Here is an 18838-nt window from a genome sequence, read left to right on the forward strand (position 1 = left end):
TGGCCACCTACTTATCTATTTGCTATATATTAGCTAGCTAGTTCTCTAGCTAGCTATCTAGCTGGCTACCTAGTTAGCTATCTATTTGCTAACTATTAGCTAGCTATCTTTTAGCTAGCCAGCTATTTACTATCTATTAGCAAGCCAGCTATCTAGCCAGTTATCTCTTAGCTAAATTTCTATCTATTTGAGTGACTTCCGGGTTGAGTGAACGCCGGCGCATATGGCTGAAAAACTTATCCTGTGACTGTAAAGTGACCATGAGTTTTGAAAGGCGCTTTTTAAATGCAATAAAATGTATTATTATTATTATGATTTTATTGTGATTTGTATTATGATTTGTATTATGATTATGATGTGTATTATGATTCGTCTTTTTATTATGCCTATTATGCGTATTATTATTATTATTATGCTTATTATTATTACGATTATTAGGACTATGATTATTGTGATTATTATGATTATTACAACTATGATTATAATATTTATTATTATTATTCTCACTGAATTTTTTGGGAGTTTAGCCACCTGCTGATGATGGTTAGCCTGCAAGATTTCCGGGACGGATACGGGGAGGCACATGGCCTGACTCAGGTCGATGTCCTCCTCTTTCAGAGCCACGAGGCTGCTACCAAACAGGTTTTGGTTCATCTGGAAAAAAAGAGATTTAAAAAAAAAGTGTCAGAGGTCAAAGTTCAAGCGAGATGTGGTTGATGATGGCTAAGAAAAGGAAGTCTGACCTTCCTGAGCGACAGAGGGGTCTTGCTCTGGTAGTACTGGGCCAAGGAAAATAAATCTTCAATGTCCTCGGCCTCAAGTAGAGAAGGAGATTCTTCCAGCGTTCCTGTGGGAGACATTGCGGTGATGATGATGATGATAATATTGATATTGATGATTTATTTATTTTACAAAATGATTCCATGCAGGTGAGACGAAGCTACAACGCGACTAGATCAAAAGTTCCGGTGATGTGAGTGGAGGTGCTTCAGTTTGGCGGATCATAGCCTCGTCTAAAGAAATGCTTTGCCGCCATTTTGGGGCATTTATAGCAATTCGCTTTATTTATTTATTTGTATTATATATATATTGTATTATATTTTTTTATGTATGCATTTATAATTTATCTTTGTGTCTCTCTCTGTTTATTTATTTCTCCATTTATTTGTTTATATTTATCCATGTATTTGCTTATATTTATTTATCAATGTCTGTTTATTTATATCTATTTATCCTTTTATTGATCCATTTAGATTTATTTATCCATTTTTTGTTTGTATCATCTGTTTATTTATTTATGTATCCATTTATTTATATCTATTACCCGTTTATTTTTTTATTTATTTATCAATTAATTTGTTTATTTATATCTATGTATCCACTTATTTGTAATAAGCATTTATTTATCAATTTATTCGTTTGTATCAATGTATCTGTTTGTTTATTTATTTATCTATTTATTTAGTTATTCATTCATTTATTCATGCATTTATTTATCATCTATATTTATTCATTATTTCCTTATTTATTTACTTATTTGATTACTTGTTTATTTGTCTGTTTATTTATTTATTTGGCTATTTCTTTATTTATTTGTTTTCAATTCTGGTCATTCTTTTTTTTTTTTTTTTGCATCCGGTGAAAAAAAAAAACCCAAAACAACTCAATCCTCAAGACTGGGGATACGACTTACTGATAATGTCCTCTTTGCTGTCTCCTTCTCGGTCAAGGATGGTCTCTCTACAAGTTATAAAATAAAAATGAAAAACACATGAAAACGTCCATTTTTTTTCTGACGGGATTGGAAGAAGGAACCTACTTGGCATTGACGAGGATGATCAGCATCAGAAAAAAGATGAGGAATGGATCTGCCTGCTGGAGGTAGCAGTCCCACAAAGCTTGGGTGACGTCAGGCGGGCAGTGGCTGGAGAAAAGGCTGCCCATCTACGCAAGGAACAGAAGAATTTGTCATTGGCTGACGTGATGTCGGCTGAAAGTGCCCGAAACGATCATTCCCTGAGATCCTCTTCCTCCTTCCACCTCTGTGTGCCTCCCCCTGCTCCGTCTCAGCACGATGGGGGACAGAGCTTTCAGCTGCTCTGCCAACCAAACACTGGAACTCACTTCCTCCCAACATTCGTAACATGGATTCTCTTCCCACCTTCAAATCCCATCTCAAAACACACCTATTTAAAATGGCATTTTCTGTGTCGCTCTTTCTCTTATTTCTATTTATAATTATATTTTATTTCTGGTATTCTATTTTGTGATTGAATTTTATCTATTATAGTACCTATGCTTGTCTGTGACCGTAAAGTGTTCTTGAGAGCTTTGAAAGGTGGTTATAATATAATGATTATTATTATGGAGGCATTCGAGGAATTCCAACACACCCAATTGATGGCGTACGAGTCAGGCGTGATCTTTTTGGTATCCAAGAAGGAGCAGAGTTCAGGCTCGTGGTACTGCAAGAGGAGTCTGTACAGGTGGAACGGGCGGCCTTTGGGTACGCACTCCCTAAAAAAAAAAAAAAAATCAAGACAAAATGCATTAACTCATTAACTGCCATTCCCGAATTTATTCGGGAATTGAAAAATCTGACGTGGAGCGCCATTCCCAAATTTGGTTAGGTTTTGGTGCCGATAAAGCGCTGGTCGGACCTCTGGCCATATATATATTTTTTTGCCTTCCACAAGGGGGCAGCATTTACAGCTTCAGCTGCGATTAAAGCGCTATATAAATGAATATGTATGTATTAATCACAATACTGTGCACCTTATGTATGGAAAAGGTTTTTAAACATGTCATTCGTCGAAGGTGCGCCTTATATTCCAGAAAATACGGTAAATCTTAAACATACCTATATAATACTTAAACATACATTCCATACAAAATACAGCACTGAAGCAACTTACAAAATAATTCACCTTACGAACGTACAGTAAAGTCTCGTTATATCGATATTCAAGGGAGTCCGAAAAAATATCGATATAACAGGACTATCAATATATCCGATCCTGCGGCATGTAAATTTTCTCCGTGCGTGCATAGAAATAGTATCGATATAACCGGGACTATCAATATATCCGATATCGATATAACGAGACTTTACTGTATTTTGTTTGTAAGTTGGGGAGTGTCTGTAGTGCTAAAACTCAATATTCTGTGGGGTCCAGCAATTTCAATGAAAATGACAAAAACCCTGGAGTGCACTCATTTTTTTGCACATGGTCTGGCAGTGAATGAGTTAAAAATAATTATAAGTTATTTTTTAAAGTTGTTTTCAACACACAAGCAGATTTTTGTTCTTGCATTCCAATTTATTGTTTGGTAGTTTTGTTCCTTCCTTGAATAGTGATTTCTATGGAAGAGATTTATCTGATTAAACTTTCAAAATAAAAAAAAATGTCAGCCATTTTTCACCCACCGTGGTACGTGCTTGTTCATAATGGCGTAGAAGCAGTTGTAAAGGTCGCTGCGGGTCATCCGAAGACCCAGCAGGGGTTTGAGTAAGTGTAGCCAGCTCAGGTCCGAAGTGAAGCTGATGTTGCGCGATTTGCAGTAGAAGGTGACCACCGCCTCCACATCGGACACCATGTCGCTACGTTCTTCCTCGGACGCCTTCAGCTGCTCTAAATATGGCGGGGGGGGGAAAAAAGTAAGAGCTGCACTCGGGTACACGTTGTCAAATCCGACATTGGATTCGCGAATTTAATAATAATAATAATAATAATAATAATAATAATAATAAATTTCATTTCAAGCGCGTTTCAAATCTCTCAATGACAGTTAGCTGGGAGGAAACCATTTTTTCAAGGATTTTGGAAATAAAAGCGAATTTAACATGATTTGAAGCTAATTTTGTTCAAGACGGGAAGAACATGCTGGATTTGGTATGCCTGAGGACGCCTGCCTGAGGGGGGAGTGGCTGTAAAAGGTGGTGGGCAGGGTGCCGAGGGTCCAGTAGCACTTTCCCGCCGCGCCCTTGTTTTGATTCTTGCAGTGAGTGATGTGCATTTCTTTACCGATCAGCTGCTGACTGCGACTGTGAATGAGGTTCTGTTCTGGTAAATTAAGGACGCCATCCCAGGAAGCGAGGGAGTCTCCTTTACCGGATACATTCAGTGCAATCTGGGAAAACCCGACATAATATTGGTATTAAACTTCCAAAATATACATTTTCATTGTCGGTAAATTTTATATACCTTCCACATTTTTGCTCTTTGTTGAGCTGAAGTCTCCGGAATATGGACGATGCCTTTGTCCATCTCCATATCGGAACCCCCAGAGTCCAACGCCTCAGCGAGATCCTGGTCCCTGAGGGTATGAAAAAAGTCCATTCATTCTAATGATTAAAAAAGTAACAATAACCACATTTCTGTTCTTGGTTTCAAGTTAGAGTTTTGAAAAACCAACGTCATAGAGTACATGGGGAAAGTCATTAAGGTTGCACAACTTTTTATGCTCCTGCTGTGTTTATTATTTTGCTTTGTGTTGACTATTATGTGAAGCGCTTTGTTACAGCTGCAGCTGTTGTAAATTAGGATGTATTGTATTGTAATTACGTCAATGGCCAAACGTTCACATTGGATGAAAGGCGCCTATAAATGAAATGTATTATTATTATTATTAGCTTGCATTCCACATTGTAAGATACAGAGTTAGCTGTCAAAATGGATATCTAGCTGGCTATTAGCTATCTATCTGGCTGGCTATCTAGCTACCTTTCTATTTGCTATCTATTAGCTGTCTGGCTGGCTATATATTGGTTATCTATCTGGCTATTAGTTATCTATCTGGCTGGCTATCTAGCTACCTAGCTATCTATCTATTTGCTATTTTTTAGCTGTCTGGTTGGCTATATATTAGCTACCTAGCTGGCTATTAACTATCTATTTGGCTGGCTATCTAGCTACCTAGCTATCTATTTGCTATTTTTTAGCTGTCTGGTTGGCTATATATTAGCTACCTAGCTGGCTATTAACTATCTATCTGGCTGGCTATCTAGCTACCTAGCTAGCTATCTATTTGCTATTTATTAGCTGTCTGGCTATATATTAGCTACCTAGCTTAGTTTGAGAGAGTACGATGCAATGACTTTTTTTTGTTGTCATTTGAAATACATTGTTAGCATTCTTAGCAAACTAGCCTGCAATTCTCGATCAGCTGACCAAGCAACATAGATGTCCCAAAACAGGCAAGCTTTCTAAAATTACACAAATACACAAACCCTTATCGCACTGATGAATTCAAACAAAGACAATTAGCTAGTTAAAAATACGAACTGTACATAATTTGAGTACAGTACAGGAAACAAACGTGACAAAAGCACACATTGGAGTCGATTAACGACACAAACTCTCGATCGATGGAATACGGTTAACCCGTGGTGGACAAAGTCTGTCCAACAACGGGAGACTGAGAGTTGTCGTTTCACGATAAGGACAAAAAGCAAATTGTGTCTCACCAGCTGCCCCGGAACGCTTCCTCTTCGGCATCCGCCATTACTGTGTTGACGAGACACGCTTAAGTGCCAAGTATCGCGAGAGTTTGTCGCGTGTTTAACTAAAAAAAATACACATTTTATACGTATATTAAATACTGTGTACTGTATATATAAATATGTAAACGTGTACATAAAATATGCATAAATAAATAGACAATACATAAATATTTAAATAATGAAACATTTAAGTGAATAAATAAACATAAATAAACAAATGTACAAATAAAAAAAAACTAAATCTATAATCTTTTCCTTTCGGCTTTTCCCTACAAGGGGTCGCCACAGCAAATGGTAAATAAAATTAGAAATAAAAATAGATGAATAAATGAGTGCATAAATAAATACATGCAAATATTTAAATAATCAAACAGCTAAATAAACCAACAAAAAAACTAAACAATTTAATAAATAATGACAAATAGCAAGCTAGCTAGCTAGCTAATAATAAGAATACATTTCATTTATAAGCGCCTTTCAAAACTCTCAGGGTCACTTTACAGTCACAGGATAAGTTCTTCTGTGGGTGAGCAGCGGCAGCCACACGCTTCAGCGTTCACTCAACCCGAAAGTCACTCAAATATAGAAAACTAGCTAGCTAATAGATAGCAAATGGATAGCTAGCCAGCTAACTAGAAAGATATATAACTAGCTAGCTACATAGAGACAGATATAGAAAGATAGATTCTATTAAACAATAGAATAAAAATGTTCAGTCGGGAAAGCACACAAATAGTATTTCCAGGAATCATAACTTTATTAGGATTAAACTTCTATTTCACTTTGGTCACCATACATGGAGGAAGAACGTCAGTCAAAATCAAAGTGGCCATTTTAAAACCTTTACATTAATTCCTATTTGAAATTCGTGCCTGTCTGTAAAATGAGAAACACTATAAAAGAAAAAAAATGGCTCAGGCAGTGAGTTTCAAAGCACAACCCATAGTTGAAAATCAAATAAAAACAATTTTATTTGTGCACCCCACCTCCCCCAGAAAAAAATAAAAAGGATTGCATAACCGAGTGTGTTACTGACGCAAGGGCTTAAAAAAAAAAAAAAAAGAGTCGTGTGAGTCAATCAGGATTCTCGTAGTGTTCATTCTAACATCACAGGCGTTTGCATTAACATCAACATGCTGCACAAAACGTAGAAAAAGAAAAAAAAAACAAGCAAGTCAATGTTTAAAAAAAAAAAAACGAGCAAAATGGAACCAAAAAAGACTCCTCCTCCACATAGACTCTTATTAATCCAGGAATTAACCCCAGCAATACAAACACAAAACATTACACATTTGGTTCTATGGTTTTAATGTCCAACTCGGTGCATAAACAAAACACTGACGGTTGAAGTAACTCACAAGATTGTATGTTGAATCTGAAGATCAGTAGCATGTCATTTTTTTTTTTTTTTTGCTCTTGTAAATAAATCGTAACCATAGAACAAATGTATAGACTATCCCATTGTTCGGGGTGGGACCCCCTAGGCATTGTGGAACCTTTTTCAACTACAGTGTAAACACAATGCCGTATATATTTCCAGGAGGGCCTTTCATCATATTTAATTTTTTTTTACATTACAATCCAACAACACCCCCCCCCCCCGACACATGCTTAAACAAAAACAGTTATAACGTCGGGGGCTTGAGGCCGTACTTCCTGGCGACCTCCGTCTGGGCGTACGCAGCGTCGCACAGCGAGTATAAGTGTGCCATCTCCATTTCCGATTTGGCTAGATTGATAGCCTTGTTGAACATCTCGATGGCTTTGTCCAGATTGCCCCTGAAAGGAAGATAGCCAGATGGTTATTTCACATCAGGAAATGGTTGTGATAGAGAAATAGAAATGAAGTTATCGTATTTATAAGTTTCATGGTGCCGAACACAAGGTCCACAATGGTAGCACAGAAAATCTGGGGTCAGTCAACAGAAACAGCATGGGAGATCTGGCCTTGGACTAATTTACGACTTGGTCAACTCCTTCACAGGAAGAGGTCACTAGCCAGGTTACAAATCTATGGAAAGGAGAACCAATTAAAAGGTCTATGTTCTGTTGGTTTATGAATGTTGGTGCTTGTATCATGGGACATCCAGGTGCGTGGTATTCAAATCAAGAGGACTATTTTTTACTAATGTATTACTTAAAGGACAACCGACACCATTTTTTTGTTTCCTAACGGACATCATAAAAACGTTTTATAGCATCTAAAATACCCAAAACACACAGGCTGATATTTTTAGTCAAATGCAAAACACCAATAAAAATGACTTAAAGTGTCCCCAAACGACTTCAAAATGATCCCGGAAATGGCGAGTTTCAGAAGGTCCCGCCCCCTTATTCATGACGCCACGCCAGGACGTCTCTCCTTGCTCCAAAATCAAAACAATGGCTTCAGATTCGGAGAAGATGCTTTCTTGTTACTCAACCAGTGATGAATATGATTCAAATAGTTCTGAAGAGGAAAGCATAAATGTTTGCAATCCATTAAAGAAGTCCTTCCGTCTCATTTTGAGACGTCTGGACTCCAATGTAGCGCCCAGAAAATGCAAAAGATGGTGCCCAAGCTCCATTGGAAATGGGCTGATTTGTCTGCTGGGAATTTGTGTCAACTAGTATCAAATAGTAGTCTTGGTGCAACACACGATTCACCATTGCGTTATTTATGTGTTTTTCCTTTTAATTTCGCCATCAACATGAAGTTTTCAGAGCAAACAAAGTACCCAAAATGCATTGTGTGTCGCTTTCTCGGTCAGGGGCGTTCCTGACGTGACGTCACGTAAGGAATCGTCATCAACTCGAAAACAAGACTTCCTGAATATTCAGCGCGAGTCTTAAAAGGTAAAATATAGCTATATGCCGTGGAATCTTTGTAAAATAATCTCAGTAGAAGTCATTTGAAGTGATTTTACTAATTATGGACGCAACTTGTCCGAAGGTGACGGTTGTCCTTTAAATTTGCATATACAGTAAAGTCTCGTTATATCGATATCGGATATATCGATAGTCCCGGTTATATCGATACTATTTCTATGCACGCACGGGGAAAATTACATGCAAACAGGGTCGGATATATCGATAGTCCCGGTTATAGCGATATTTTTTCGGACTCCCTTGAATATCGATATAACGAGACTTTACTGTACTCTCAATAAATAGCTTGGCAGAGGGCTGCAGAAATTGGATGTCGGTCATGAATGGCTGTGTCCCCTACCGGCAGTAAAAGACAATTTTCCTGTGTTCGAGCTTTTGTTCACAGTGTCTGACCGAACATCTCTGACAGGTTGGAATTTAAAAAACAAAACAACAACAACAACAAAACACCAGTCATTTGTGTCCTCTGACCTTTGAACTTCGATCGTTCCCATGGTTTCGTATGCAAAGTCGCATTTGTTGTCAATCTCGATGGCTTTGCTGATGAGATCCAGACCCAAATCCAGGTCTTGCTTCCACTGGAGCTGTAATAATCTGTGTAGAATAAGACAGTGACTGGTAAGTGTCCTTGAGAGTTCTGAAAGGTGCTTATAAATGAAATGTATTAATTATTATTGTTATTATAAGGTCAAAAATTATAGCACACTTAACACCCCCTTTTGTGTAGCCTTGCTGAAATCATTTTACAACGGAGAGTTCAAAAAGCCAATTCACTGCAGCAGAAAAAGGCTAAAATGCTCATTGAAAGTCCTTAGTGGTGTCATTAATAATAAAAATAAATACATACATAAAAATAAAAAAAATAATACATAAAAAAATAAAAATAAAATAAATACAAAATAAAATTAAACAATAAAAAAAGATAAAAAATAACAAATAAAAATAAATAACGAAATAAAAAAAAATACATAATAAAATAAAAAAATAAATACATTTAAAAAAAATGACTAAAAAATACAAAAGACAAATAAAAATATAATTAAAAAATAAATTAAAAATAATATAAAATAATACAAATGCATTTTATTTCTAAGCGCCTTTCAAAACTCTCAAGGACACTTTACAGTCGCGGGATAAGAACTTTTTTTTGTGCAGGTGAGCAGCGGCAGCCATTCGCGGCAGCGTTCACTCTACCTGGAAGTAACACAGCAGCAAAGTTATGAAAGGAAGAGGAAAGGAAAGAAAGAAGTAGAAAAACAAAATACAGGAGCTGCTGGAAAGGCAGGCATCTTAATGTTAAAAAACAAACAAACAAAAAAACTAAATAAATAATATGACAACAGACACAGAGAGACATTAATTCTTCAGCACTTGCTGTACCCTCGTTGTGACGTGAAGCATTAACATCCCCGATCCACCGGTGAAAAGGACGTTATGTATTTATTTATTTCTTTGTTCTTTTGATTTCAAGATGGCGCCGCGAGAGTGGCTGCCTTTCCAGCAGCTCCTGTATTTTGTTTTTCTACTTCTTTCTTCCCTTTCCTCTTCCTTTCATAACTTTGCTGCTGTGAAATATACATTTCTCCACTGCGAGACTAATAAAGGTCAATCCAATCCAATTTCTTACCCTTTGTGGACATATGTCGTGGCGTTGTCTGGTTCCAGCTCGATACACTTGTCATACATCTCGTCCGCTTTTCCAAACAGCTGTTGATCGGTCAGAGCCTGAGGGACACGGCGTGAAAACGTTATGGATATTAGGCTAAGTATAAATAATAATAACAACAACAATACTACTACTACTAATAATAATAATAATAATAATAATAATAAATTACATTTTAAATCCCATTTTATTTTTATTTTTTTACCTGAGCATATAGCGCGTAGCCCTCGGCGCACTTTGGGAACCTTCTGATCACGTCCTCGAAGCCGTCCATGGCGATCTGGACTTGTGATGGGTTGTTGCCGGTGTATGCTTGTCTGTACTGGAATATCGAGGGGGCGTTTAAAGGACAACCGACACCATTTTTTTTTTGTTTCCTAACTGACATCAGAAAAACGTTTTATAGTATCTAAAATACCCAAAAAAAACACACAGGCTGATATTTTTAGTCAAATGCAAAACACCAATAAAAATGACTTAAAGTGTCCCAAAACTCCCACAAAATGAGCTCGGATCTAGCCAGGTTCAGAAAGTCCCGCCCCTTTGTTCGTGATGTCACGCCAGGATACTCCTTCACAAACTGCCTTGCTCCAGAATCAAAACAATGGCGTCAGAGTTCAGATTCGGAGAAGATATTTTCTTGTTACTCATCTAGTTATGAATATGATTCAAATAGTTCTGAAGAGGAAAGCATAAATATTTTGCAATCGATTAAAGAAGTCCTTCCGCATCAATTCCAGCCGTCTCGGCTCCAATGTAGCGCCCAGAAAATGCACAGGATGGCGCACAAGCTCCGTTGGAAATGGGCTGATTTGTCCGCTGGGAATTTGTGTCAACTTACTCACGGTCGGCGCCGCCGCCTCTTCCAGACAGGTGACCTCTTCTGGCTTCTCCGTTAGCAGGGAAAGCGATTTTTGGAAAGCTTGCATGCGTGGGAAGCCGTGCGTATTTGAATAAGCAGAAAGCGTGTGCGCCGACACAGTAATAAAGATCGATCATACGAAATATAAAATGATTAAAATGACACTAAAAGTGATAAGATTTATAAATGAACTGTCAACATTTTGGTACAGTGAGACCTCAACTTACGAACTTAATTGGTTCCCAGACAGAGTGTGTAAGGCGAAAAGTGTGTATCTCAAAAAAAAAATTCCCATAGGAAACCATTAAAATGGGAATAATCCGTTCCCGGGTTTTCATAAAATATAGTTTTTAACTAAATAAGCCTTAAAACTACACACAACATACCTTATTCTATGTATAATAAATGTGCTATTGTATTGTACTGAAAGAAATACACTGCATTGTGGTTTTTTTTCGGTCCCATCATAGTAAAATTATCAGCAAAAAGCTCCAAGTAGGCGATCGACGTGTGCATTCAATGAGAGGGGGTGTGCAAAGTAGCGCCGGCTGGAGCGCTGTTCGGTCGTGTGCTTCCGCCGAAGATCACTCCGCCAGCCGTGGTGAGTGTGTATTATGAAAATAGTGCTTATTATAAGGTTTAATTTTCATAAATTAGAGGTTCTTAAGACGAAAAGTTTGTAAGATAAGGTGTTTGTAAGTTGAGGTCTCACTGTATATACTATATACAGTAATAGTATCCAACAGAAAACGTTGCTTAAAAACAACAGCTTGACATCGTATACCATCCTGTCGCATAGGAGATGCCAGTGTGTCGTCATTTGTTATTAAAGTGATCCTCACGTCAGCCATTTTGAACTTTTCGATTTACGACCGTTTGATTTACGACGGTGTTTTCGGAACAGAACCCGGTCGTAACTCGGATGTTACCTGTACTGTTACAGAGACTCATCAAAACTCACCAAAGCAAAGCATTTCTGCGCCTGGGCGAGAGCAGAGTCGGGCCGGAGGAGGATACACTCGTCAAAATCCCCCACGGCTTCGTCCACCTGGTCCAGCAGGATTTTCAGCTAAACAAAAAAGGACCACAAATACTTTAACCCTCTCCCGGCAAATTGCCGTTTTCGTGTTTATTATGTTTGTTAAAGTCATTATAAGTGCCTTGCATGCTGGGTCCGACAGGACAGTGATTTCATCTGTGCTGTATGTCATGCATATTAGCATATTTGACAATAAAGCTGACTTTGACTTCAACATCACTTTTTTTTTAAAAATGAGGACAAATCCGTGGATGACTCGTACCTGCCCCCTGTGGTGGTAGACGTCGGGGTTACGCGTGTCGATCTCCGCTGCCATGTTGAAGTCCTGCGTGGAGAGCGCAGGTTGCTGTTGTTGCATGTACATGCTTCCTCGCTTGATGAGAGCGTTGGCTCGCAGCTGTGGACAAAATAATCATAATAATGATCATAATGATCATAATAAGAAGCAATTTACACTGTGCGTGTCAACCTATTGCAAATGATTTGCTGCCAAATAAATATCTAAAAAATTAAATACAGTAAAGTCTCGTTAGATCGATATTCAAGGGAGTCCGAAAAAATATCGATATAACCGGGACTATCGATATATCCGATATCGATATAACGAGACTTTACTGTAAATATAAATAATAATAAATATAATAATACAAACACAAATAACTAAAAATAAACAAATAAATTTAAGAAAAAAATATTCAATTTCCAAATAACTGTAAAATGTCCCCCAAAACACATTTTTTGTTTGCGATTACTTGCCATGCGATTACTCGCGATACGATTACTCGCGATACGATTGCTCACAATACGATTGCTCGCAATACGATTGCTTGCAATTCGATTGCTTGTAATTCGATTACTTGTAATTCGATTGCTTGCAATTCGATTACTTGTAATTCGCTTACGTGTAATTTGATTACTTGTAATTTGATTACTTGTAATCTGATTATTTATAATCCGATCATTTATAATATGATTATTTATAATCCGATGATTTATAATCCGATGATTTATAATCCTATTATTTATAATCCGACTGCTGTAATCCGACTGCTGTAATCCGACTGCTGTAATCTAATTACTGTAACCTGATTATTTTAATCTGATTACTAGAATTCTGATTACAGTAATCTGATTCCTAGAATTCTGATGACTGTACTCTGATTACTAGTATAGCTTCGGGGAGTCGAGAAAAATCAGATCTTTTTGGGTTCAACACACAATTTAGCAACACGCACGCTAACACCAGACGCACCTTGACATTAGCCTCCTGCATGTTGATGACGCAATCCAAGTCAGGCTGAGCGGCGGTTGCGTTGCCGATCAGCAGGTAGAAGGTGGCGCGCAGGAGCAACGCCTCCGCCATATAGCGGCCCTCCGAGTCCACCTCCTTGGTGCACTCGCTGATAATCTTGTCGTAATTCTCTTCTTCCATGAAGTGTTTGGCCTTCAGGTAACCCGAGCTGAAGAATTGGAGGAATTAGTAAATATACGGGCTTGGGGTAGAGCCAATGAGATCGCGTCATCTTCCTTCATACCTGTCCGCGACCTCTGAAGCCTCCCCTTCTTTGTCCTTGTCCTCGTCCTTCTTCTCGCCCTTCTGCAACGGTTGCGAGATGATGTCATCGGTGAAAGAACCAAAATACGACTTGATGAACTGGGGAGAAGGCATCATGGGCTCGCGGTTCTGGAAAAAGAACAAAATGGGTTAGTTTATTTCCAAGGAATTAGTGTGAATTGTGTTTCAGTACATACTTTGTATTTGTCTTTGGCCTTCTCCTTCCCCAGTTGCTTGAGCACCTTATCTGCCAACAGCATACTGTGCTGGTTCTGGAAGGCCTCCAAGATACACACAGCGGTGACATCTGAAAGAAGTCATGGCAAACAACCAACATGAATGTCACACCCTCATCCATTTTAAGAGACCGAGAACATTTTTACGATAAATACCAAATTTAATAACAAGCGCAAAAGGTTTGAAGTCCAGGATGGCAACCGAGGACTGATACGGATTGTTTCTAAGAATTTTTGGCCTCCCTTATTACTAGTAATCGGATTATAGTTATCTGATTTCAGTATTCAGATTACTTGGAATCAAATTACAATAATGAGATTACAATAAACAGATTACAAGTAATCAGATTACAATTAATCGGATTACAATTACTTTCACTCCTCATCCAAAGAGATTCGTCAGCAAACTAAAGTAGTGCTGGTAACACTGCCAGACCTCTGCTCTGATAGGTACCGGCTCTAAGGTTGGGGGAGCAGTAGACTAGTCCCTGAAGCTACAGTAGTAATCAGAGTACCGCAATCAGATTTCTTGTAATATGATTACTAGGAATCAGACTACAGTAATCAAATTAGAGTAACCAGATTACAAATTATTGGATTACAAGTAATCAGATTACGAGTAATTGTATAATGAGTAATCAGAACGCTTGTAAACAGATTACAAGTAACTTGATTCTGAGTAACCCGATTACTGTAGTCTGATTACTTGTAATCTGATTGCTGTAATCTGATTATTGTAATCTGATTATTGTGATCTGATTGCTGTAATCTAATTACTTTAAATCTGATTATTATACTCTGGTTCATCAATGAGGTGGCTCTGCTGAGCGGTTGTGCCTTTTTGGCAGCACGAATATGACAGCACTGTTTTTGATTTGGGGGGAATGTCTGTGCCATTTGACTGTCAATCAAAATGAATTTTAAAGTGACGGACTGAATGAATCGCCATACAGTGACGGACAAACACTCTACTGGCAAAATGTTGCCAGTTCCTCCTTACCTTCTAGACATTCCTTCTTGTTGTCCAGCTTCTCCAAAGCTTTCGCCCTCCTGAAAAGAGCCTTGACATAGCGCGGGTTGAGCTTCACGGCTTCCGAGCAGTCTTGAATGACCTCGGTCCATTTCATCTGTAGGGAGGGGGGCAAATGAGGGATCAGGATAAATGCCTTAAAGGACAACCGACACCATTTTTTTGGTTCCTAACTGACATCAGAAAAACGTTTTATAGCATCTAAAATACCCAAAACACACAGGCTGATATTTTTAGATAAATGCAAAACACCAAGAAAAATGACTTAAAGTGTCCCAAAACTGCCACAAAATGAGCTCGGAACTGGGCAGATTCAGAAAGTCCCGCCTCCTTGTTCGTGACGTCACATCAGGATACTCCTTCACAAACTGCCTTGCTCCAGAATCAAAACAATGGCTTCAGAGAGTTAAAATTCGGAGATACTTTCTTGTTACTCATCCAGTTATGAATATGATTCAAATAGTTCTGAAGAGTAAAGCATAAATGTTTGCAATCGATTAAAGACGTCCTTTCCGACTCCAATGTAGCGCCCAGAAAATGCACAAGATGGCGCATAATCTCCATTGGAAACGGGCTGTTTTGCTGGGAATTTGTGTCAACTAGTATCAAATAGTAGTCTTGGTGCAACACACGATTCACCATCGCGTTATTTATATTTTCTTTCTAATTTTTTTGCTATCAACACAAAGTTTTCAGACCAAACAAAGTACCCAAAATGCATTGTGTGTCGCTTTCCCGGTCAGGGGCGTTCCTGACATGACGTCACGTCAGGACTCGTCACCAACTCAAAAACAAGACTTCCTGAATATTCAGCGCGAGTCTTAAAAGGTAAAATATAGCTATATGCCGTGGAATCTTTGTAAAATGCGCTCAGTAGAAGTCATTTGAAGTGATTTTACAAATTATGGACGCAACTTGACCGGAGGTGTCTGTTGTCCTTTAAAGATTCTTTCACATTTTATATTGATGGCATCAACAAGTATTCATTTAATTCACGATTACATTAATTGAAAACAGAAAAACGTTAGCATTAGAATGTACTATTGGACCATACTTGGTCTCCAATTTTTTTATACTAGTTTACTTGATAATAATAATAATAATACATTTCCAAGCACCTTTCAAAACCCTCAAGGACACTTTACAGCCACGGGATAAGAATTAATTTTTTTTCACGGCGCCAACCTGTTGCTCATATGCCGCCGCTCGGTTCTGGTAGAACGTTGACAGGTCGCTCTTTTGCTCTGTGGGGCACAGCGCGATGGCCTCGGTGTAACACTGGATGGCATTGTCGTACTTGGCCGCTTTGAAATATTTGTTGCCTTTGTTCTTTGCCGCCTGGGCCCGATCCAAAGGACTCTTGAGAGAAAAAAACATAAAAGGACAGACGGGCGCCATTTTAGTTTCATCAAAGAGCAGAAGTGCAACGAAGATACGGTTCAGGTGTGATGCAGTGGAATCGTGGTGTTGTTTGGTTTAAGTCATTCAGAGGGTTTTTGCCTGTGTCTGAATAATTGACGTAATATAAATTCCCACCGACATTCCAAAAAACATGCATGGGAGGTTAATGGAACACTTGAAATTAATAATATAATAATTTCTCATCAATCAGGCTCCACAAACAACCCGCACAAGCCATCTGTACACGTGATGCAAAAAGCGATCAACCCAGCTAAACAGAACACAATTGATGAGGAACTAGATAAAATTATCACTGAGAAAGCACCTACAAGTGATCATTTCTCAAGATGGTGAAAGAAGAAGGCTACATTCCTCATCAAGTGTTTAATGCTGATGAAACCGGCCACTCCATTCCATCAAGCCATCAACAACCATCACAAAGGTAAATAAAACGACTTTATTATACAGCACAGTTTATTTCTTTAATTATAATACCATAGCACATTTATTATACATAAAATAAGGTATATTTTGCGTAGTTTTAAGGCTTAGAAAATTGTTGAAAATTGTGTTTCATTGGGACCTGGGAACGGATTATTCTTATTTTCATGGTTTCCTATGGGAATTTAATTTTTGGGATACACACTTTTCGCCTTACACACTCTGTCTGGGAACCAATTAAGTTCATAAGCCAAGGTATCGCTGTATTTTGTTTTTCTACTTCTTTCCTTTCATAACTTTGTGGCTGTGAAATGTAAATTTCTCCACTGCGAGACTAATAAAGGCAAATTCAATCCAATTACAAAACAACTTTTTTCCATGGAAGAGGCAAGTGGTCGCTGACTTTCATTATTTGCATGAGGCCTTAATTCTTATCCGCTTGAAAATAGCAAAGGGTTGGTTTACTGTTTGACCAGAAAACAATGAGAAACAGAAATTAACTCGCATAAAGACAATTGTTAATGTATTAACTCAAAAGGTGACCGATTGCAGCCTTTCAATACTGATAGTTATGTCGGTGCATACTTGTAGTCAAGAGTTCCACGCACCAGACGACAAGAGCACAATTTTAATTTAATTTTAATAATAATTCATCACACATTTCTAATACCATATTAAAGTGCATTTAAATAGCTTTCAAATGACGTATAGGGCATTGTCCTATAACAAATAAGGAAATAATGGAAATTTTAATTTTCGAAATATGAGGTGATTTTGTGCCGATAATTACACAGTTAAAAAATGAAAATCTGCGACCAAGTTCTTTATTACAGTTTAAACTATCATAACTTTCTTATTTTTTGGCGGATCATAACGAGTAAGGTACCATAGAAACACATGAAAAGATTCAAAATATAAATTAGCAAATAACGATCGATTTTCGTCAGAAATCCAAAATGGCTGTCACTGAATACTACGAAAGAAAATTGCGAGCTCTAGAAATATATATGCTAATGGTTCTTTTTGCTTGAAACTTGGCAGTTAAGGAGAGAAATATATATTCTACCACTTGTATGAGTTATAAAAATGCAACTTACTCACCTTTATAAACTGTAGTGTTAGCAAAAAGAGCATAAAATTCACTCTTTTTTTCCACGTTTCTCGTATTCGGAAATTTCAAGAACCAGCATGGAGGGAGGCAAACGCGTGTAATACGTCATCATAAACTGCATAACTTGGAAAATCCCACGAAAAACGTTTACGTACTGCACAAAAATGCAATGATATACGACTGCGAAAGAGTGCGCTCGGTTCACTGGACAGAAACAATCGCGGCGGAATATAGGTCACTGTAGCGACCCTAAATAATGCTAAAAGTTACACTACATTTGTAGTGAGGATGTGTAAAGAGATCTTAAAATGAGATCAAAGACCAAACGAATAATGCAACTAACCTCTAAGAGAGTATGAAACACTAAACAGCCTTGTTTAATAAGTAGAATTAGAATTCTTATGTGGCAAATAAGCATAAAATATTTGTAATTGTCAAAACCAGGTTCCGGTGTACGGAAGAGGATTCTCACTTTAAAGTGACTTTAATGTGAGAAAAAAAGAGAAAAAAAGTCAGAATCTTCAGTGGTCCCAATCCTCTTCTGTGCCGGTGAACCTCGTCGTGAGTGTCGCTACTATTTACGATCGAGGCACGTCGTTTTTGGGTTATTAGCTTGTAGCATTAGCACACGATGGTTTTAACAAGGGGATCAAACCGAGTGCGCGTGGCCTCACACGCCGCGGGAGTAGCTGTCACTGACAGGTGCCCTTGGTCCGCGTCCCCTCCGCGGCATCCACACACCCGTTAACCAGTGAAGCCACACCGACAGCGCGCTTCAACCCTCGCGGTGGTACAAAAAAAGCAAACGCCGCAGGGTTAACCCGCCGAGCGGTACCATGTTGTCCTGCCCTTGGTTGGATCGCGAGGCGCTGTCTCGGCCCTCCTCGGGACTGGCGCTGCCTTCTGGTGTTATCCGCTCGCCGCTGCCTTTCCCCGGCCGCCCCTTCGCCCTGCTGCGGTTCCATAGGTACACGGCCCCCACTCCGAGCACGATGGGAGTGCCGACTAGCAGAGCCAGCTGCCAACGAGGGAGACCGGTGCCAGACTGCGGCTCGACTGGCTTGGAGGCAGCCATGATGAGCAGCCTAAGTTCCGCTGACGGGCTAGCTTGTTAGCGCCTGTCGCC

At 38.6% G+C, this 18838-nt stretch overlaps 2 protein-coding genes across 3 annotated transcripts in view; both read right to left on the reverse strand.

The window, feature by feature from the left end:
- The window catches only part of tbc1d23 (TBC1 domain family, member 23), a 14640-nt gene extending 9115 nt beyond the window's left edge, over positions 1-5525 (reverse strand). For both annotated transcript variants that reach the window (XM_089001807.1, XM_089001806.1), the window contains exons 1-9: positions 5468-5525; positions 4206-4317; positions 4026-4131; positions 3428-3632; positions 2394-2517; positions 1820-1944; positions 1694-1740; positions 744-847; positions 532-654 (exon numbers count right to left, since the gene is read on the reverse strand). In XM_089001807.1, coding sequence (XP_088857933.1) covers positions 532-654; positions 744-847; positions 1694-1740; positions 1820-1944; positions 2394-2517; positions 3428-3632; positions 4026-4131; positions 4206-4317; positions 5468-5505 — 984 coding nt within the window. In that variant the 5' untranslated portion in view covers positions 5506-5525. The remainder of the gene's footprint in view (positions 1-531; positions 655-743; positions 848-1693; positions 1741-1819; positions 1945-2393; positions 2518-3427; positions 3633-4025; positions 4132-4205; positions 4318-5467) is intronic.
- A 716-nt stretch (positions 5526-6241) lies between these two features.
- tomm70 (translocase of outer mitochondrial membrane 70) lies at positions 6242-18832 on the reverse strand. Its single transcript, XM_089001359.1, has 12 exons — positions 18548-18832; positions 15945-16118; positions 14730-14856; positions 13691-13800; positions 13474-13622; positions 13191-13398; positions 12201-12335; positions 11861-11968; positions 10243-10359; positions 9999-10096; positions 8843-8965; positions 6242-7282 (listed from the first exon to the last, which is right to left on the reverse strand). The coding sequence occupies exons 1-12, from the start codon at positions 18785-18787 to the stop codon at positions 7129-7131; spliced, it is 1743 nt and encodes a 580-aa protein (XP_088857485.1). The 5' UTR covers positions 18788-18832; the 3' UTR covers positions 6242-7128.
- Positions 18833-18838: the final 6 nt, after the last annotated feature.

This window comes from Hippocampus bargibanti, linkage group LG07, assembly GCF_051943395.1.
Source record: "Hippocampus bargibanti isolate YZ-2025 linkage group LG07, ASM5194339v1, whole genome shotgun sequence".
Classification (NCBI taxonomy): domain Eukaryota; kingdom Metazoa; phylum Chordata; class Actinopteri; order Syngnathiformes; family Syngnathidae; genus Hippocampus; species Hippocampus bargibanti.